At 36.1% G+C, this 22,763-nt stretch overlaps 1 protein-coding gene across 2 annotated transcripts in view; it reads right to left on the reverse strand.

The window, feature by feature from the left end:
• The window catches only part of uxs1 (UDP-glucuronate decarboxylase 1), a 62,823-nt gene that overhangs the window by 23,443 nt on the left and 16,617 nt on the right, over positions 1-22,763 (reverse strand). Inside the window, exons 4-8 of one of the 2 annotated variants that reach the window (XM_016523366.1) lie at positions 16,255-16,298; positions 14,721-14,781; positions 13,972-14,152; positions 7,173-7,277; positions 1,817-1,876 (exon numbers count right to left, since the gene is read on the reverse strand). In XM_016523366.1, coding sequence (XP_016378852.1) covers positions 1,817-1,876; positions 7,173-7,277; positions 13,972-14,152; positions 14,721-14,781; positions 16,255-16,298 — 451 coding nt within the window. The remainder of the gene's footprint in view (positions 1-1,816; positions 1,877-7,172; positions 7,278-13,971; positions 14,153-14,720; positions 14,782-16,254; positions 16,299-22,763) is intronic. The other variant, XM_016523367.1, reaches the window with a different exon arrangement.

Consider the following 22,763-nt stretch of genomic DNA (forward strand, 5'->3'; position numbering starts at 1 on the left):
TGATGTTTTTCATATGCAACAAAAATGCAGCGCTTATGAGTTAAACAATGCGGTGGTCGCGCCAGTGCGACCGCTCACAAAATGTAGTCGCACGGGCAGAAAAAATTATCGCAAAATGCGCCCATTTGGTCGCACTCTGAAGCCCTGTGCAGTACAAAATTTATTTATCCGGTAATCGTTACATCCCTATAAGATATGGTACTGCATGTGTAAAAATACAGTGAACATATATTTACTCACGATTTATCGTCAAACCGGTAATCGTTACATCCCTATTCAAGATGAACTCAAAGCAGCCTCCACTACATCACTTCCACCACCATTCTTCACAATTGGGATCAGGTATTTTATAATTTCATAGAACAGTCATAAAGTTCAACCTCTACCTAAATCTTGTCAGATTCCAGACTCATGCACACTCACACTGACTGAAGCACTCCTTCCCTCTCCCTTCTAGCTTTTGATTTCAACTAGGGTTGCAAAGGGGCGGAAAATTTCCGGGAATTTTCCGGAAACTTTCCATGGGAATTTCATCTTCTATTTTAAATAAACACTGTAAAAAAAAAAAAAAAACTCTTTATTCAAAGAATCCTGAAAAAAGAATCCCAGGTAATAAAAAAAAAATTTTAACGGCACAACTGTTTCCAAAATTTATTATAAATAAGCATATTAGAATGATTGCAATGTTTAAAACATTAAAATAGTAATGACCAGTACTGTACCTCTGTATGATAACCGAAAACTGGAAGAGCATCACAGCTTGAGCTAGTTTATACCTCATAAATTGTCAATTAAATAGTGCTAACTCGCTTAGATTTTTAATAGCTTGATTTTACTGGCTAGCTAGCTACTGTATAAACACTTTTTGGTATTTAATAGTTAAACTTGAATCCCATAGATCAAATATATTTAGAATATCAAAACTTAGATGTAGTCTTTGGGCTCAAATGCAGCAAGTGTGGATTCAGAGAAAATGGAGGGGAATCCCCCTCTTAAGCCCGTTCACACTACAAGCGACAAAGCGACACACTCCCATTAATTTCAACGGACAGCTGGCAATTTCCGGCGACAAGTGCGACAGCGGCAGTTGGCGACGGATGGGGCGTGTCCAGCGACGCGACAAAGTTCAGAATCCTTCAACTTTATGCAAATGAAGAGCGACTTTCGGAAGCGACAGCCAATAGGAAGAAGACGGCAGAGCTTATGTGATCGTTCTCCTCTCAGCCGTAGATAAGCATATGCAATGGAAAAAATTAGGCTCTGTTTTCATTCATTTTTGTTTGTATGTACGGATTTAATTCAGATTTATATTATATTTAGTCTTTTGCCTCCAAAATGTTTGTATTTAGCGGCAAGAAACCTGATTCGTTGTCAAGGCAACCAGTAGTGAGAACGCCCTCTAGTTAACCTCATCGCCAGCCCCTGGTGTGAACGCAGCTTAGGTGACTAGAGGGGATTGTGTGTGGGGGAGGGTCATTTTTAGATCCCGGAATTTTGCAACCCTAATTTCAACTCAAAATGTGGTATAGACATATAGCTAAAGTGCTAAAACTTCATGACTACAGGTCTCTGATGTCAAAAACCAGGTGCACATTGATAGATTTGTCAGAAATGTAGGGTCAACTGTTCTGCAGCGTAACTACTTCTACAACAGATTTCTAATGAAGTACCAATAGGAGCACAGCAATTTAAGTGTAAGTGTGTTTATGAGAGATATAAATATTAATGCTAGTTTATCTCTCCGATAAATGTCTCGTTATTTAGTGCCCCCTTTGCATCACTGCTAGCATTAAAATGGAGACATTTGTACACGTACCTCCATACACTTCTGAAGTGGAGGCGAGGAGCAAACGAGCTCCGACTCGCTTGGCCAATCCTGTGAACAGAGAGAGACATGAGCAAATCGGTTGTTAAATTGTATCTAACCAGACAGAGTCTGACTCATCAATCAATAAGTGACTCCCATTGGATGAGTCAGAAAAACCTAAACCAGACATCAATCAGAAAAAGGCTACAAGGAAGAAGCAAAGATATCGCGATCAGGATATCAGTCAAAGAAAAAATGTGTGCAACAATCCACCTTTCACAGCTTAATGTTTGTGCATAACTGCTAAAATCTCATTATTTTCATTAAATGTTTTGACTGGCTTGAAAAATGTTTAGATAGTCACTCTATTACAACAGGACATGCACAGGATGTACAATATGAATGATTATCTACACACTGATGCATTGAGATTTGATTTAAGCTTATGTTTCCCTGACACACACACACACACACACACACGTACGTGTAGAACATTTTATTACATCAGTTAATGCACATATCACAACAGTAGTGGTCGACCGATATTGGTTTTTTGACAGCCGATGCCGATCTCTTGGAAAGCAGGGTGGCCGATATAAAGCCGATATAATTGTATTTATTTTAATTAATATTTAAGAAAATTAATTTGAAATCATTTGAAAATGGATTTAAGTATGTAAAATGAACATACGTATACTTTAGATGACAATGTATTTTTCACAAATAAATAAATATTTAATAAAAAGTCAACATTGTAACCAACAGGGCACTAAGTAATCTGGGAAATTTGTGTGCATTGGGAATCATATTTTTTTCCAAATAAAGCCAAGGTAACAGTCATTTTACATACAGCACACAGTGAAAATGACATGAATATGGCAGTGGGCAAATGGATAAAGCGCAGCATAATTTGAAATCACGAGTTTAAAGATAGTCGATCGCGCGTCTCAGTGAAGCTGAACTCTCCTCCTGTCCGCACCGATACCGATACCAGTATCTGTATCGGTGCATCCCTACTTCAGATATACGGTTGTCTGAGCGCACACATCCGAAGCACATGGACAGAAAGCTGATGTCACAGCATGTGAGTACAAAACTAAGTTCTCATTCACACACAAGTTTACTTTAAAAACACATGAGTTACAAAAACAGTCGGTTATGTCTGTGAAGGTAAACAGCTGGGAAATAAATCGCTTGTTTATTTTAGATCTGTGTGGCAGCAGCAATATACAGTAGCCTAAATAAATCAATAAATCCACTGCTCTTGTGTGTGTATGTATGTGTGTTTTAGCTTAGTTTTAATGTAATCTAGAATAGCCAATAAATTCGTGTTTCATTTATAAAGAATCATTGTCTGGTGTCGTATAATTTTAAAGTCAAACCTTGCCAAGATCACGTTACCTCGCTAGGAGCTTACAAATTATCATAATTGTATTGACCTGTGGCCAAGGAAAATACACATAGTCAGATGGTTAAGATACACGGACATTAACGTCTCGCTGGACGACCGTTGATAAGGAGTAAACCATTAAAATTTGAAATCAGTTCTAATCAGGTTGACTTCGAATTTTCAGATTCGAGTCCTTTCAAACCCTGAATGAATTAATAATAATTAATTCCCTAAAATTAAGTAATCAGATATTACAATGTGGAAAATAATGTGTTTTACCAAATACACAAAATAATGTTATTTTTAGCAACATCATATGACCCCTTTAATATGTGTGCACCACTTTATTCGTCCAGGTTGCCTTGACCATGTATTTTTAAACTGCGGCTGGTCGGTTTTTTAATATGGTATGTCAAGCTTAAAATAAACACCCTGTCTCAAGAGCCTGCAATCTGTTTCTTGACTACTTTCGCTCATCCCAACTGCACTTTAATTTGCAGCTGAAAGAAAATTAAAAATATTTAATTAAAAACACAAGAATTTTAAGAATGACAGGCATTGAAATTCTGTGGAACAGATTCCATGTGGACCTGGCAATAACCTGCACAAGCAATTACATGAAATTGCAAGCATGAGACGGAAAATAGATTATTTCAAGTCAACACAGAAATGACAACTCAGAAAACTCATCCATCACCAACAAAAAAAGAAAAAAGGCATTATGGTCTTTTACTGCTGTACTTACAGACAGTGGACATCTGATTGAAGACTCCAAAGAGAGTGCAATGTGGATGATTGAAAAGATGCTATACTTTCCAAAACTGACAGGCAGAAGATTAAATTGAACTAAATGGTTTGTACCTGCTGCAATTTTCTCTCTTTACTCTAAAAAGTCTATCACCAAAGCCATAGTCTGAGTTACAGATTGTTGCCTGGTAAACAGTACTGGGAAGCCTTGTTAGTTTGTCTGTCAGTTTAAATATTTTATCTCCAGTCTGAACTGATACTGTTTAACCGCAAGCAGCACAACAACATTGTTTTTACAAATTGTTAACACCAGATTTTTTGAATGACCTTCACGGATATTCCCTAAAATATCTGATGTACAAGATTAGACATCATCAGTAATGGTAGAAGAGCATGTGACAACACAAAATTATGATACAAAATAAATCTTAAAACAGGTCATACATCATGCTGAGCTAATTTTTTTGTGTTTTCAGGGAGTCCAATTTATACTAAGTGACAAAGACATTGGGAGCATCTTTCTGTGATCTCTTCTTGGTTTTTCATTCAAGAAGTGAACTACTCCTTTAAATCCGCTTCTCATATAAAGTGATCATATGTGACCCAGGACCACAAAGTCACTTGAGTCGCTTGGGTATATTTTTAGCAATAGCCACAAAAAACATTGTATGGGTCAAAATTATTGATTTTCCTTTTATGCCAAAAATCATTAGGATATTAAGTAAAGATCATATTCCATGAAGATATCTTGTAAATTTCCAACCATAAATATATAAAAACTTAATTTTTGATTAGTAATATGCATTGCTAAGAACTTCATTTGGACAACTTTAAAGGCGATTTTCTCAGTATTTTTATTTTTTTGCACCCTCAGATTCAAATAGTTGTATCTCGGCCAAATATTGTCCTATCCTAACAAACCATACATCAATGGAAAGCTTATTTATTCAAATAACTTATTTTAAAAAATTGACCCTTATGACTGGTTTTGTGGTCTAGGGTCACATATCTCTTCAGAAGACTTGGATTAAATGCATAGATCATATCGATCATGAACTTTCTAAAGCAGGGGTCTCCAATCTTATTTCATTCAGGAGCTACTTTTTAAAAATGAATGCGGCTAAGAGCTACCAATGTTATACAATACTTAAATCTCTTAAATATAACTCCAAACTGTTATACACAGCATTTTAAATATGTGCTGGAAATATTAAAAAAAAGTACTGATACACACACTGAAATCATTTTAACAAGTTTTATGACAAAAGCCAACAAATAAAATTAGCACATATGCACTTTTTGTTTGCATAAACAGTGAAATAAAAACATTTAAAAATGATGGCCGGATTTTAAACTAACAAAAAATATTCATAAAAATGTTATCTACTGACATGCACTACATGTTCAAATAAAGTTTTGCCCATTTTTTTTTAAAAATAAAATTATAACATTTCAGCCTTTAAATCTTTTTTTTTTTAATAAAAAGGATGAGTCAGAATGAAAAAAAAAAAAAAAAAAATCTGCTCTATAAATAGTTCTGCACGTTAATGTGCATTCTAAAAATCTCAATTTCTGATAACAAGGTCAGCTATTTTCCATTGACCGGTTAAGATTTACAACAAAAATTTGGTCCAATTTTCGCATTGAGCAAAAAATATGGCAGACAGACTGATTGAATTTGTAAATCCACAGTTTGACAACAGATGGTGCTTATGAACAACAGAACAGAGCTGTTTCCACGGTAACCTCTGTAAACAAAGCTGCCCTGCACTTCTAAGCACTACTATATTACACATTACACGCAGGGACGGACTGGGAGTAAAAAACGGCCCTGGATTTTCTCCCAAATAGGCCCACCACAACTACAAACAGCTGCTTCTATCACACAATATTACAGCAATCAATGCATTGAATTTATGGCAAATAACATCACAAAACCCACGGTGACCCTGCTGAAAAAAAAAACAATAGAAACCATCACAGAAATTCTAATGGTTTTCACTACAAAAGCCATTACAAACCATCAACTTTTAATCAGTAAAACCATTAAATAATGGTTTCCTGTAGTGTGTTTTGGGACATGTTCCATTAGGATTTAGTGGTTTTAACAATAATAATATTTAACAACAATAATAGGCAACCAATTACCAGTAGAGACCAATAGACTCCATTACAATTTCCATTAAAACCTATACAATTTCCATTATAACCAGTAAAACCATTACAAATTCTATTGATGGTTTCTATCGTTGTTTTTTATTTCAGCAGGGGCTTGAAATAAATGTATTATTATATGAACTTAAATACTTGAAATCTACATAAAAATAGCAGAAAGCAAAAATGTATAATAAACCATAATGGATAATAAACATAAGATCTAGAAACCTGAAAACTACAGAATTCTTCAATTTGAGTATTCATATGTCTATGTGTGTGTGTGTCATGTTAATCGGAGCAATCACCTTATAAGCTACTTGATTTACTCTATTTTCTAAATCAATATCTCTCAAATGTAACCCCTTGTAGAATCGCTGCTGTCTCTTTATGAATGAATGGAATATTCATGTCAGACAATGCAAAGTGATTAACAACATTGGACACTCGGACTAGGGGTGTCCTGGGATTTTACTATAGTGCTATAGGCTATGTGCTCTATAGTGAGAGAGGCGGGCAAAGGTAACCTGATGTAACTGTTCGCTTTTGTTTTATTTTAGCTTATCCCAAACACCTTTATCTTCACGTTTTTTGCTTGCCATCAGGAGCCCTCTCTCCTTCACATTAGTTTCGGTTTATTATAAGCAAAAATAGATTGCATTAGCGCCCCCTTTTGTCGGCCGTCAACGTCTCTTAATTTGACACTTTTTGCATTCTTTCCCTCAGCAGTCTGCCTTCAGTCATGTTTTCACACAAAACGAAACTACTCTGCGTGTTGCGCCTGCGTGAGACTCTTAATAACTTTGATCAAAGCTGAACAATAGTTACTTTGAGTTTTTCAAATCGCGATAAGTCAAATACGGGTTTAATGATTATTAAAATATGAAATGGGATAATTAAAATAACCTCAGGCCGATATGTCAAGTATGTCTTGGCGAGCTACCTCCAATCTGGCCACGAGCTACTGGTAGCTCGCGAGCGACATGTTGGAGACCCCTGTTCTAAAGCATCATAGTTTTAGTGGAACGGATTTTCGATAGAGGGACAGACTTTTAAATTTGGGGTGATACTTACCTAGCATGTTCAGAGTACCAATAGTATTAGTTTTCAGTGTCTTGATAGGGTTATACATGTAGTTGGGTGGCGATGCAGGCGAGGCCAAATGATATATCTGGTCAACTGAGAAAAGAGGGGGACAAAAAATAGAAAGTGAAAAGTGAGAGGGGAAACTGTTTATTGAGCTGTTTTCCATTCAGCACCAATCCTCTTGCCAGAGGACAGATTGGACAGATAAAAATCAAACACACACTTCCATTTATACCAATATAAACACCATCCAACTGCACAACGATTACAAATACTGATTAAGGCCTGAAGCAAATCCAAAACAACAACCTAAATAGATGGTAACCATCTGCCCATTCATATGCCCGACCAAATGAGCAGTCTTGTTAATGCAAATTATTGTTTTGGGGGGTATTATGGCTAAAGACAGTTAATGCAAGATCTTAATCATTCCATGAATCTACATATAATTGGACACCAAAGTTGTTCAAATGTTGTGTTCTTCTAAGAGAAACTTCTGAGCACTCAAAATGCTACTGGCATTCATCCACAGACCAATGCCACGGACATAAGAAGGCTTAGTGCAACTCGAACTGCATGAAAATACATCATTATTTTTGCACGCACTGCCATCACCATTATTCAATGCTCTATCTATATCTAGTCTGATGTGCAGAAAGATGAATATTAGTAAAGGGAGGATATGACTCAGACAGACAAAGCATAGGTGAGTCAATCTAATGGATGCAGAACAAACACAATAAACAGACGAGTTCTCTTTCACCCTGTCCAGTCTAGATGCAGTGATCATTTAAAGAGTGCTGAGGAAGGAGATCAAAAGAGTGGCTGACTGAGGTTGAATAGGAATGAAAAATCAGTGCGGAGACTTGCTGGTGCTGTGCTTTAGTTGGCATGGAGGAACAGAGCAAGAATTTTTTAAGGAAGGTCCACCCCAGGAGTCTTCCAACTTTTTCAGGCCAAAGACACATTGGTACCCTGTTACATACTGCATGACATTGAGTGCTGCCATTTTTGCTTGACCTATCATAATATGCATACCATAATAATGTATTTGCCTAATTTAATATGCTTTAAAGCATAGCTTATGCTTAATAAATCATAAATAATGAGTAATTTTCTTGTCAATTAAAATGAATGAACATTTGAATAAACTTTAGAGGCCAGTTTTACTAACAGCTTGTGCCAGAGCAAACTGCCTTTTGGCGTTAAAACAGCACTGTCAGGATTTACTAAAGACGCGCATTGAAGACTTAGCGCTGAAAAGGCATGGACAGTTATTTTTGCGCCTAACCTTATTGAATATGCATTTGTAGGTATTTCCCTTTTGGACGCAAAATTCATGGGAGGAGGATATTCAAATGAATCACGCAACGCACTTTACTAACGTTTGTGCTCGTCAAATTACTGGCATTTGCGCCATTATTTAACGCCCCAAAAAAGTATGTCTTAAACTATTTTGCGCTTGAAATGTTTGCAATTATTGTTGCTAGGAGGAGGCACCACAGAGAACAGAGAGTGCGTGGTAGAAGGGAGAGGATTTTTTCCTACATGTATTAATGTGGCTTCTTTATTTCTTTATTCTTTATTTGTGACTATGCTAATTTGCGCTGCACTTGGTCTATTGCGTTGGTCGATATGTAAATGAGATGTTGCGTCTGTGTTCTTTAATTTGCACATTGTTAGTAAATCAAATGCAGAAATTTCCCCTCCCATCGGCGCTGTTTTGGAATTGCATTCTCGTGCTAATTTGCCCTGTTTAGTAAAACTGGCCCTAGTTCTCTTTTGCTTTGTTGAAATTAACTTAAGTTTTTTAAATCTTTTAGAAAAGGAGGAAAGGACGTGACATGTGGCCAAGTATGGTGACCCATACTCGGAATTAGTGCTCTGCATTTAACCTATCCAAGTGCACACACACAGTAGTGAGTAGTGAACACACACCCGGAGCAGTGGGCAGCAGTTGGGGTCTTTTTTCTTGAGGGTGGGAGAGAGCGCTGGTCATTCACTCCCCCCACCTACAATCCCTGCCTGTACGGAGACTCAAACCCGCGACCTTTGGGTTACGAGTCTGACTCTCTAACCATTAGACCACAACTGCCCCATGTGGCATCAAAGAAAACAAAAAAATCGACTTTCATCAACAATGTCTTCTCTTCCGTGTCAGTCTTCGACGTGCATTCACGACAGCACCACAACGCATGCGTGCACATTCCTCTGCTTGCAAACAAGCCATAGCGCATCCGGATTCTACGTCAGAACGCTGGCTTCTGCGTCAGCAGCATCACACGCATGTCATAGTACGCGTGTTGACTGACACGGAAGAGAAGAAATTGTTTAATAAAGTTATTTTTGTTTTCTTTGCACACAAACAGTATTCTTGTAGCTTCAGAAACTTAAGGTTGAACCACTGATGTCACATGGACTAATTTAACGATGTCCTTCCTTTCTGGGCCTTGAACATGGTAGTTGCATTGCTGTCTATGCAGGTTCAGAAAGCTCTCAGATTTTTTAAAGAAATATCTTAATTTGTGTTCTTAAGATGAACGAAGGTCTTATGGGTTTGGAACGCATGAGGGTGAGTAATTAATGACAGAAGTTTCATTTTTGGGTGAACTATCCCTTTAAGTGCCTCAAGGAAAACACTTGAATATTTTTCATAGATTCATTGGCAAACACTGCAACTAATTGCTTCTTCAGAAGGACTCACTGTAGCGGTCTGGTAACTTGTAAACCAAATTTTGACAAGCTGAGAAAATCCTGTTTATCCTGACTCATGGAAGCCACCGGCAATGTATAAGACGGTCCATTGGCATACTGTCAGAGGCTGAGACTAGATCCAAAGTGACTGCTGAAAGACTATTTACTAAAGAATCTTTATGTTGGAGTAATTTGTCTCAAAATAAATAAAAGAAAAGAACAAGAAAATAAACATGTTTAATTTCTTAGTTTAAATGTCAACATCTGTGACAGGTTTCAATTTGTGTAAAAAGGCAATACAGTAATAAAGACTTCACTAGATGTTTAGTTTGCGAAACTTTTTACCATATATGTTACCATTATTACCATATAAAGAAAGGGGTCAAAGTAGACACATCCAAAAAAGTCTTGGCCAGGTGCGAGATCAAAAGGTACATCAAATAATAGAAAAAAGATCTGCACATTGTTATTCTCCCTTTATTCAAAAAAGTTAAAAATAGCAACGTTTCGGTCAAAGACCTTCGTCAGGCAAACACGCATACAAGCAAAGGCAATAGCTCAAGAAGTACCCAGATTCAAACAGAGTTCCAATTGATGACACCTGTTAGCAATCAAAGTCAATCATGTGAACAGCTATAGTATATCACATTTAAAACAAGACAACCACATTGAGGCAAAAATTTAAATACAACCACAATATCAAAAAAATTCTGAGACTCAATTGAGTACGGCTTCCTCTTCATCTTCTTTTTTAGACGATGTGACACCTCGAAGGCGACTAATATCCAGAGGCAATGTGAGAGGAAGAAAAGGAGAAAATGTAGGAGGAGCAAGAAAAAGAGACTTTTCTCCCCGGCGATATCAAACTCGGAGCAGGAAATATCCAATGTGATTAATTTGTCTGATAAAACTATTCCTCCTGCAGGTTTAACCGCCTTGAGTAAAGGACTGTCTTTTGTCCCTACAACCAATTATGATAAATTCAACACCTATGTGGACCTTAAATTTTTTTTTTGAACTTTACGTGTTTTACAGAATTCTTTGGTAATAGATCTATTGTGGAACCCTTGAATACCCTCTCTAGTGTTGAAGATACTCCTCCTTCTGATCACTCTCCCCCTTCTGAAACAACGAGAATTTCTAAATCATCATTTGTTCCTTTTAAGAACAGAAATGCCTCATTAGAAGCGTTCTGTCGTCTTGTAGAGGGGGATGTACGGGAGTATTTTCTAACAAGCGTGAGTACAAAGTTTTTAATAACTTAACTAAGGATGAACGAAGTGCTCTGTTGGATTTAAGAAAAGATAAGAATATTATAGTCAAACCAGCAGATAAGGGTGGTTCCACTGTAGTAATGAATTTTGCTAACTATGACCTAAAAGTGGAAAGACAATTAAGTGATGTCTTTTATAAGAAATTGAGTACTGACCCCACCAATGTTTTTAAGAACGAAATTCAGGAATACCTTCAACAGTTTTTGGATGTTGGTGAGATTACAAAACAGGAGTTTGATTTTATGAAGGTTGATTATCCAGTTACACCAGTCATTTATATACTTCCCAAAATACATAAAGACCTTACTAATCCTCCAGGAAGACTGATTATATCTGGAATCGGGTCTCTTACTGAGAAAATTGCAACATTTGTGGATTTTTTCTTAAAGCCAGTTGTATTTACATTGCCCTCCTTTGTAAAAGACTCTATCGACATGATACAAAATTTTAAATAGATTGTTTTACCTGATGAAATATTGTTTGTAACATTCGATGTTGAGTCTCTATACACTAACATTCCACATGAAGGAGGGATTGAGTCAATAGAAGTCTTTCTTAGAGACCCACATCAAAACAAAAACCCTAGTGTTCATTGCATTAAAACATTAGCTAAAATGGTGTTGACAATTTTTTCAGATACAAAGATGGTTTCTTTCTTCAGATTAAGGGTACCGCCATGGGCAGTACCATGGCCCCAAATTATGCAAACTTGTATGTGGGCATTATTTTTAATGGTCTACAAAATCCCTTTCTCTCAAATATTGTAATTTGGCGAAGGTTATATTGATGATATTTTTATGTTATGGTCAGGTACTGAAAATCAACTGCTACAATTTCACAGTTTCCTTAACACTAGTGATGAACACTTACGTTTTACTGTTAATTATGATGATTCATGTGTTAGTTTTTTGGACATTCGTATTATTAAGAATGGCAAAAAAAATAATCACAGATCTTTACAGAAAACCCACTGATCGTAACACACTTTTGCATGGCCAGAGCTACCATCCTACAACTTTGAAACGTAGTTTGCCCATTAGTCAGTTTAACCGGATACGTCGAATTTGTAGTACTGAACAGTCATATACACAACAAAGCACTGATCTGGTAAACAGATTTAGGGAGCGAGGTTACAATGAAGATTGGATACAGTCTGCTGTTAGGAGATTTGGAAATAAAAATCAAGAGACATCTCTAAATAAAATACAGTTAAAATCAGAAAATAAAACCATTGTATGTGCTGTTCAATATTCTCCTATTTGTTCAGATATAAAAAAGATCATAGATAAACACTGGTATATCTTAAAATCTGATACTCTCCTCAGTGATACCTTTGAGAAAACACCAAGGTTTGTGTATAAACACTCTCCTAATATACATGATCTCCTTGTAAGAGCTGATGTTAGTTTATCTGTAGAACGACCCATTCATTTTCTATCTATCCCTTCGGGTAACTATAGTTGTGGTCATTGTGCCCAATGTAATTTCACTACAAAAATGAATGTCTTCTCTCATCCTCATTCAGGAAGGGAGTTTAAAATTAAGGGTGTCATCACTTGTACTACTAAAAATGTTATTTATATGATCAAATGTCCATGCGGCTTGGCGTATATAGGAAAGACACAATGTGCTTTAAAAACTAGGATTGCAGAACATCGAAGCAGTATACACACAAATGATCAAAAAAATCTGGTAGCAGTACATTTTAATCCAAAAAGGCGTAACCTTTCCACACTTAGGTATATTGGAATTGAACATGTTAAAGTACCTATAGGGGAGGTGGTGATGTCAACAATATCTTATTAAAAAGAGAAGCTTATTATATTAATACACTAAATACTCTTTCCCCTAAGGGTTTGAATTTAGAACTTGACTTTAACTCATGTTTCTAATTGATATATTTTTTTGTATTTAAAGGTGAATGTTGTTGATACAGTCTCGCAAATTAGGACTTTTTGGGAACTTTTTTTTAGACTGGCAGTGATTACAATCACAGTGTTTTAACAACATTTTGGTGGAGATTCATGCACATTTGCGAAACGAATAAAAGAAAGTCTTTGTGAATAGCTGTGGTACATTTACGGACAAATTCTGAAATTTGACTTTAATTTAACAGGCTTCTTGTGTCAATGTGGCTAATGTCACAGTGTATCACCCTTTACTCATCAGGGGTTGACACCAGCTGCTGAGATTTTCCATTACAAAGATAGCTGACATTGTTTTTAACTAGCCGCCCTCTCACTTCTCCGGTTTTGATTAGCAGGAGTGGTGGGAGGTGTGATGCTACCTGACAAAGAGGGGCAAAAAGTCTCACACCTGGGCCAAAATAATGACCTGAAGCTCCTCCAAGCACTTTTTCGCTTCATTCAAGCACTCATTGTTGCGTCTAGTCACAGACAGTGACTGTCCTCAAACCAGATTGAATTTACGAAAGCCGTCTTCCTTCAATGCTGGAAGTTTCTGTCCATCCCCACCTCTTGAACTTTTAAAACGTACAAAGTAAATTCAGTCTAAATCATTTTCCTCTTTCTTTCTTTTCATTTGCCAAAACAATGCCTGTTTGAACAATCCCACCCTAAATAGAAAGAACTTGTAATCAACACATGCATTTCACAGACAAACAAGTGTGAGTGACAAGTGCACAGAAGTAAAGAGATTCTAGAGTTTCTATTCATGTTAGAGATTTCTTATAGTTTCATGTCATGCTCATCTACTTTGTACCTTTGTGGCATTTTGTGCAGATAAAAGAGGTTTAAATTATAAAGCTAATTTTGGATACCAGACAACACAGATATCTTCTGCTATGTGAATGCACCCACCTTCAATATAGAGAGGCTCCACCACATCATGGTTGATCAGCTCAAAGTTCTCATGGCCGATCCAGTGCTCTACATTGCGCTTGCGGCCAGTGAAGAAATTATCCACCACTGTCACTTCATGACCATCCATCATCAGCTTATCAGTGAGGTGCGAGCCCACGAATCCTGCCCCACCGGTGATCTACCAGAGGAAAGACTGTATATCAGTTACATGCCAACATTACTGAAGTACAGTACATAAAGTCATAAATTACTTTTTATTTACTTAAGTTTGAGAAACATTTGAATAAAGCAGCGGTCACATGGGATTGAATCACAACATGGGGTTAAATCGGCACAGTGAGTAATCAGAAGAATTGCGCAGTGTTTCTACTCCCTGCAGTTTCTCGTTTCCTCATTGCTTCTACATACTTCTAGTCTCAATCATCTGGTGCAACGCAGCCTATTGAAAAAACGTCCTCTGAAATAACTATAGTTACTTCACTGTGACATATCTGTCAAATTGGTTAAGCTTCAATCTGTCACTGTAACATTAGAAAGCAGGAGATTTTATTTAATAACGTTTCAGTTGGAGGAAGAAAAATGCCGCTGATCTGTCAAAGAGTGGAAAATGAACAAGGAAATGGCAATAAACAATGATGACCAAATTTAATTTAGTAAGGAGCAAGGGACGCCATGTATATCTGACAGATAGATGTAAATGTATTAGTAGTTCTAGACACTGAAGAAGACTGAAAAGAACTTCTCACCAAAATCCTCTTTCGGTCCTTCTCAGATAGGAATTTCACAGGTGGGTACTTCTGGGTAAAACTGTAAAATGAAAGAAAACCTTAAATAAGCACCATTCAAGACTAATTATCTTCTATATGTCCACAGCACACTATACAGAGACATAAGTGCAAAGAAATGAATGCTAATGAAAAAGGTTCTTTAAGAACTGGATTTTAAGCACATTACATTTTCCTTGCTTCTCTTTCAAAATAGTTCAGCACAAATCCACCAGTCAGTATTAAATATGTCAGTGTCTGAGCGCAGAAACTCAATAACATTTCCAGAATCCAGGTGGATGATTCCGTGCTTGTGATTTTCTCATCCAATTATTCTTGAGTTTCTCAATACTGACAAATGGATTTGTAGATACAGATAACCCTACTCTCCTAGTCCCCTGACTTCACTGATAACTCCATCACTGATCATTTCAACTGTTGAACTGGTCCTAAAGAGGACACTTTTCTTTACATAACTCAGATCTCATGGGTTCTGTGTGCACTCCAGTGAAGCCTCATAAGAACAAAAACCATCAATTCACCCATCAGAATAAATCGCTATCACTGCCATTCTGAAAAGCTGCATTTTAAAAATATACATTTTATTTCATGTCTGTAGATTTTATTGCTGATTGCTATACTTGTTTTATGTCTTGCATGTAGAGCATTATATTCATTAGTGCTATCTGTTATGTTCAAACAACAAGTGTAACTCAAATGTTCATTCTTTGGCTCAGGTTATTCAGGAAAGCAGTGAATTGGCGTTTTGCTTGAGCGATTCAAGAATGAATATTATGAACGTGGAAGAAAAAAAAATTGGGGATATAAAAATGTCACTGCATTACAGGGGAAAGAAAATCATAAATCCTTCCTCCCACATGCGATTTCCCACAGAAGCAGTAAAAATAGTATTTTAGGAGCACAGCCCATATTGATAATACTGGTGGTACCTTGTTAAAAAGTGACAAAACACTATACAAGTTTTGTTATTTTAGCCAAACTGATTTAGCTATAGTAAAAACAAGATTAATTTCATACTGCTGCCACGACACTTCAGCTTGTTTGATGAATCTTCTAACACAGGTCATTTACACTGAGCATCAAGCAATCTCATTTGGGCCTGGCTGAGATGCAGCAAATTGAAGAAAAAAGACAGTTACAAACTGCAGAGACTTCTCATCTCATCTCATCTCATAAAAAAAAAAAAAAAACTAGGGACTGAGGAGTGACTTGTCCCCCTCGTCATGTCAATCAAAGCTTGCTGCACACTATGCTTCAGTTCATCAGCTTCATTTCGTCATGAATTCAGCCCTGCTTATCAGCACATGCCACTTTACGAGGCAAACTCAGTGCAATTTTAGGCTGAGAAATATCCTACGCATAAAACTTTTCTATCCTACTCAAATGATTACTTGTTATTAACGTGTTTTGAAATAATTGTACTATGCAAGATTATTTTATTATCTGTAAAAGACTCAAAAAAGGTAGGTATTCTGGGTGTAAAATAAAAACGTACCTAAGCTCAAGTTCTCGTATCTTCTCCCTGAGAGGTGCCACTGCCTGTAAGAAACAGAGTAAGATATGACCATAAGAACAGGACAGGACGGGCAAAGAAAAGATATATAAGAAACAAAGAGAACAGGAAATCAGAGAAAAATAGAGAGAGTGAGGGGGACTATATCAATTACCCAGGAGAGACTGGGACAGTTAAAGCTTTCTAAAGAAAACAGAACTGATAGAACGGTAGAAATTTATCTCTGACTGAGACAGTCATCAAGCACTATCAGCCCTCAAAATGATTTAAAGATGAATCTGAGAGCAGTCCGTATTACAAGGTTGTGTGACAAGGAGACCAAAATGAACTGGCTTTTGGTGAGGGAACAGGAATAGTTTTCAGATTATTAATCTTTGAATCATTACTCATTCTTTAATTAAGCCACTAATCAGCAGAAAGGTGGGTCACCAAAAGAAATGCATGCCTGACTGCAGCCATTACACTGACTTTTTGCATACTATCTGGAATTTTAAGCAAAACTGTCAACTGAATGCATTTTGAATAAGACATAAAATAGCTTACACTACACATTCACACATTTTTTGTATGTTTTTGAAAGAAGTGCTTAACGTGGCCACATTTATTTGATCAAAAATACAGCAACAACAGTAAAACTGCAAAATATAATAGAATAATCATTACAATTAATTGTTTTCTAATTTCTATTTTAATATAATTTATTCCTGTGATGGAAAAGCTAAATTTTCAGCAGCCATTACTCCAGTCTTCAGTGTCACATGATCCTTCAGAAATGTTTTGCTCAAGAAACATTTCTTATTATTATGAATGCTATGTTTATTATGTGTTAATATGTTTGTGGAAACTGTAATACTTTTTTTTCAGGATTCATTGATGAATAGCATTTATTTGAAATAGAAATTGTTTGTAACATTATAAATGTCTTTACTGTTACTTTTGATCAATTGCATACTTGCCTAATATACATTTAATAATACTGGTAAAAAAATTGCATAATAAATATAATTATATAATAAACCTGACTGCATGCAAATGTGGAGAACAATTTAAAATAAAAAAACAGCACTTTAAAACTTCATTTGTTGGCTTTTCTCAGCAAGTACTGATACATGAAATTAACTATGATTAATTTAACCAATCAGCTTATCATGTAATGAATCTAAATACTTCAACCTATTCAAACACAAATCCTTAAGTATTAGTTGTTTTCATTAAGTATGCCTAACTTTATTAACATGCCAAATGACAGTCAAAATGACAAACTTTGGCAACACTTTATTTTAAGGTGTCCTTGTTACACGTTACATGTACTATAGTATTAGCACAAAATTATGCATTATTACATGCAATAACCCTAATCCTAAACCTAACCCTATAATAAGCACATGTTGTTAATTAATATACTTCATTTGTTGGCTTTTCTCAGCAAGTACTGATACATGAAATGTATAATTACACTGTAACAGTGACACCTTAATATAAAGTGTAACCCAAACATTTGCCTGAGAATAGCAAGAGTTATGATCTGGGTCAAAGAACACCTCCAAACTGTAACACCTCTTTAAATTAAATATCAAACATCAGGCAGGGGAATACATGTCAGCGTTTCTAAAAGCTATCACAGATGCTGACAAATAAGCCTTAGCAGGTGTTGACATACTTTGAACCTTAAGGTCAAGCAGATAGGGGAAACACGTTTTCTAATGAGCTTTCACAAGGTGATAAGCAGACATTTGTGATCTATAATGAGACGATAGAGATCGCAGTTATAGCACTGACTTTTAATGTGAATATACGTGTACAGTACTATAGTATTAGCACAAAATTATGCATTATTACATGCAATAACCCTAATCCTAAACCTAACCCTATAATAAGCACATGTTGTTAATTAATATTACTCACTACTTAAATGTATAATTACACTGTAACAGTGACACCTTAAAATAAAGTGTAACCCAAACATTAGCCTGAGAATAGCAAGAGTTATGATCTGGGTCAAAGAACACCTCCAAACTGTAACACCTCTTTAAATTAAATATCAAACATCAGGCAGGGGAATAAATGTCAGCGTTTCTAAAAGCTATCACAGATGCTGACAAATAAGCCTTAGCATGTGTTGACATACTTTGAACCTTAAGGTCAAGCAGATAGGGGAAACACGTTTTCTAATGAGCTTTCACAAGGTGATAAGCAGACATTTGTGATCTATAATGAGACGATAGAGATCGCAGTTATAGCACTGACTTTTAATGTGAATATACGTGTACAAAAACCAGCATGAGTTAAATTAAATGGGTTTCAAACAAGAGAATACATGTCAGCGTTTCTAAAAGCTATCACAGATGCTGACAAATAAGCCTTAGCAGGTGTTGACATACTTTGAACCTTAAGGTCAAGCAGATAGGGGAAACACGTTTTCTAATGAGCTTTCACAAGGTGATAAGCAGACATTTGTGATCTATAGTGACACCTTAAAATAAAGTGTAACCCAAACATTAGCCTGAGAATAGCAAGAGTTATGATCTGGGTCAAAGAACACCTCCAAACTGTAACACCTCTTTAAATTAAATATCAAACATCAGGCAGGGGAATAAATGTCAGCGTTTCTAAAAGCTATCACAGATGCTGACAAATAAGCCTTAGCATGTGTTGACATACTTTGAACCTTAAGGTCAAGCAGATAGGGGAAACACGTTTTCTAATGAGCTTTCACAAGGTGATAAGCAGACATTTGTGATCTATAATGAGACGATAGAGATCGCAGTTATAGCACTGACTTTTAATGTGAATGTACGTGTACAAAAACCAGCATGAGTTAAATTAAATGGGTTTCAAACAAGACGTGTGTGTGAACTTGTGGTACAAAGTACACTTACTCAAACATGGCGCATGTGAATAACAAATATGACAACTTGACAAGTTAAAAATATAGCAGTCTACACTGTTGCTATGGGTGTTCTAGGTGATTTCTTACTGGCCCAGGTCTGATATTCTGTTTATCAAACATCAGGCAGGGGAATAAATGTCAGCGTTTCTAAAAGCTATCACAGATGCTGACAAATAAGCCTTAGCATGTGTTGACATACTTTGAACCTTAAGGTCAAGCAGATAGGGGAAACACGTTTTCTAATGAGCTTTCACAAGGTGATAAGCAGACATTTGGGATCTATAATGAGACGATAGAGATCGCAGTTATAGCACTGACTTTTAATGTGAATATACGTGTACAAAAACCAGCATGAGTTAAATTAAATGGGTTTCAAACAAGACGTGTGTGTGAACTTGTGGTACAAAGTACACTTACTCAAACATGGCGCATGTGAATAACAAATATGACAACTTGACAAGTTAAAAATATAGCAGTCTACACTGTTGCTATGGGTGTTCTAGGTGATTTCTTACTGGCCCAGGTCTGATATTCTGTTTTTAGGTTCTGCTTCTTACCTACATTTTAAACCAATTCAATATTTTCATATTTTCAATTCAAAGTTTTGTCACCCATTAGGAGGAATTGGTACATCTAAATGCTAAGAAATGTAACAAGTTACTTCATCTTTACAAGCCACATAATTTGATTTATCATTCATGTCTATGGCACCATGGTACAGATTGAGTTACATGTTATAACTTTTAAAAGCAACATGAAGAGTTGCACTGTATTGCTGAGTGAATCGGCATAATAAAAATAATGTTGTTCCATCTGCAACTAATTAAGTAGTGAAAAGTTGTTTTGGCATTCACTGGCAGGTAATTGAAGAGGCAAATAAGAGGGCTTGGTGACGTCAGTACAAAAACAGCACAAAAAGTTCATTTTGAAGAAAATCCTTAAATAACCTTCTCGTGTGTACCAATTATTTCATTTTTTTTTTTTTTTTGTAATTTTTCATATATATAAATCATATATGTGACCCTGGACCACAAAACCAGTCATACTCATAAGGGTCATTTTTTTTTTAAATCAAGATTTATATTCACCTGAAAGCTGAATCCATTGATGTATGGTTTTGTTAAGATATGACAATATTTGGCTGAGATACAACTATTAGAAAATCTGGAATCTGAGGGTGCAAAAAAATAAAAATATTGAGAAAATCGCCTTTAAAGTAGTCCAAATTAAGTTCTTAGCAATGCATATTACTAATTAAAAATTAAGCTTTGATATATTTACAGTAGGAAATTCACAAAATATATTCATGGAACATGATCTTTATTAATATACTAATGATTTTTGGCATAAAAGAAAAATCTATAATTTTGACCCATACAATGTATTGTTGGCTATTGCTACAAATATACCTATGCTACTAATGACTGGTTTGTGGTCCAAGGTCACATATATAGGGCTGTTAAAGCATCTAGTGGTTCAGCTGCCTTCCATGCAGTGCATTTAACTTACATTTTGTATTAATTTTTTTATAGAAAAAAATGGCACATAATTTAATACTATTTAATTTAGGTTTATATTTAATATAGGTGAATACTGTCTAGTACAGGGGTGCCCAAACTCGGTCCTGGAGGGCTGGTGTCCTGCAGAGTTTAGCTCCAACTTGCCTCAACACACCTGCCGGGAAGTTTCTAGTATGCATAGTAAGAGCTTGATTAGCTGCTTCAGGCGTGTCTAATTGGGGTTGGATCTAAACAAAATTACCGTGTTAACGCAAGCGATTAATTTTTCCAGTTTAACGCCGTTAAAAATATTTAACGCAGTTAACGTAGTGGCGGGGCTAGGGTTGGCCACCCCACTCACAACTCTCTTAATTTCTTGACAAGAATTGCATTTATTTAGACGCAGAACGTCTTTAAGACCTCATCAAACGGGAGACTTTTCAGACGCGCACTCCACTTCGCCTCAGCACCAGGCGTGAGCCAAATGCAGAAACGGTACAGGTGATGAGGAGCTTCAGTAGAACAACAGTGAACTGCTGTCAGTTCATATATCAGTACAAACAAATTTTCCTGTCCGGTCAGCCATTATACTCTGCTTGTAGCGCGTGCTCTTCAATTGCGCGCACAAATACGGTGGTGCACGCTGCAGCCTGTATCATTTCATATCAAAGCACAAATGAAAGTATGAGCATATGTGTCAGATCCGCGTCACGTTCAGCAGCGGCAGCTCTTAAAGTAATAGCAGCCAAATAACCCAGCTGCTGTGATGTCTATTAATCAAAGAAAAATAGAAAAAATAGGAAATCAATAACGAAATGACTAGCAATATGGGCACTATCTTCTCTAATACATTAGAAGCTGTTGCCCCCCTTCAGTAGAACAACAGTGAACTGCTGTCAGTTCATATATCAGTACAAACAAATTTTCCTGTCCGGTCAGCCATTATACTCTGCTTGTAGCGCGTGCTCTTCAATTGCGCGCACAAATACGGTGGTGCACGCTGCAGCCTGTATCATTTCATATCAAAGCACAAATGAAAGTATGAGCATATGTGTCAGATCCGCGTCACGTTCAGCAGCGGCAGCTCTTAAAGTAATAGCAGCCAAATAACCCAATAACCAGCTGCTGTGATGTCTGTTCATCAAAGAACAAAAGAAAAAAGAGAAAATCAATAACTTTTGTAGCGTTAAGGATTCATCTGTATTTAATTTAGAATTTAGTGTTTGATAACTTTATTCAATTTCTGTATATTTCCTTGCTGAAGGGCACAGGTAATTATGACATTTATTATAATTGGTTTATGTCAAGATTGTTTTAAGTTCACTTAAATTAGAAGTTGTTCTTTTTTAAAGTCTAATGAATGTTAAAATTGATAGCTCTCAATTACACTTTAATGTTGAATGGCTAGTTAAATATTAGGGGAAAAAAGAACAAATCGCAATTAATTTCAGGAAAAAAAAGTGTGATTAATTAGTTATTTTCTTTAATCGATTGACAGCACTAATATTAATGAAACAAAATACAGTATATTCATTTCATTGTTTAAAAAAGTTAAACTCTTTGACTTTGGGCTGAGGATCACAAGTGTGACTCCTAAATGAGGAATATTAATGCTCCAGGTGTGAAATCAAGCACCAGGCTTTACATCACACACAAAATGTTTATTTATTTCTGTATGTATACCTGTTGATAATACAAAACAGTTTAATGCTGGAATACACCACTGACTTTTGCTCAGATTTTTGCCCAATTTGCAGTCTGGCCAAATCAATGTTAGTTGCTGAAAGATTTTGGCCAGGATATCAAACATGTTTAAGATTTTGAGCCGATTTCAGAACACACATCGTTTTCATTTGTTTCTTGTATGAGGTTGTTGTTGTGTTGGAAATGACTTGAAAGTCTGGTAGTGTGTGATGCTCAGTTTTGATGCCCAGTTTGTCTTTGTAACCATTTACAACATTGGCAAGTGTATGATGCCTAGTGTTTGAAAATCTGTTCAGATTTTAAATGTTGTGTAGTGTATTCCAGCCTTTACCTGTTACCCTTCGCAAAACAGCAATGCCAAAATGGACAAAAATGCCTAAAATCAACACTTTTCAAAT

This window comes from Sinocyclocheilus rhinocerous, unplaced genomic scaffold, assembly GCF_001515625.1.
Source record: "Sinocyclocheilus rhinocerous isolate Xijiao unplaced genomic scaffold, SAMN03320098_v1.1 scaffold1441, whole genome shotgun sequence".
Classification (NCBI taxonomy): domain Eukaryota; kingdom Metazoa; phylum Chordata; class Actinopteri; order Cypriniformes; family Cyprinidae; genus Sinocyclocheilus; species Sinocyclocheilus rhinocerous.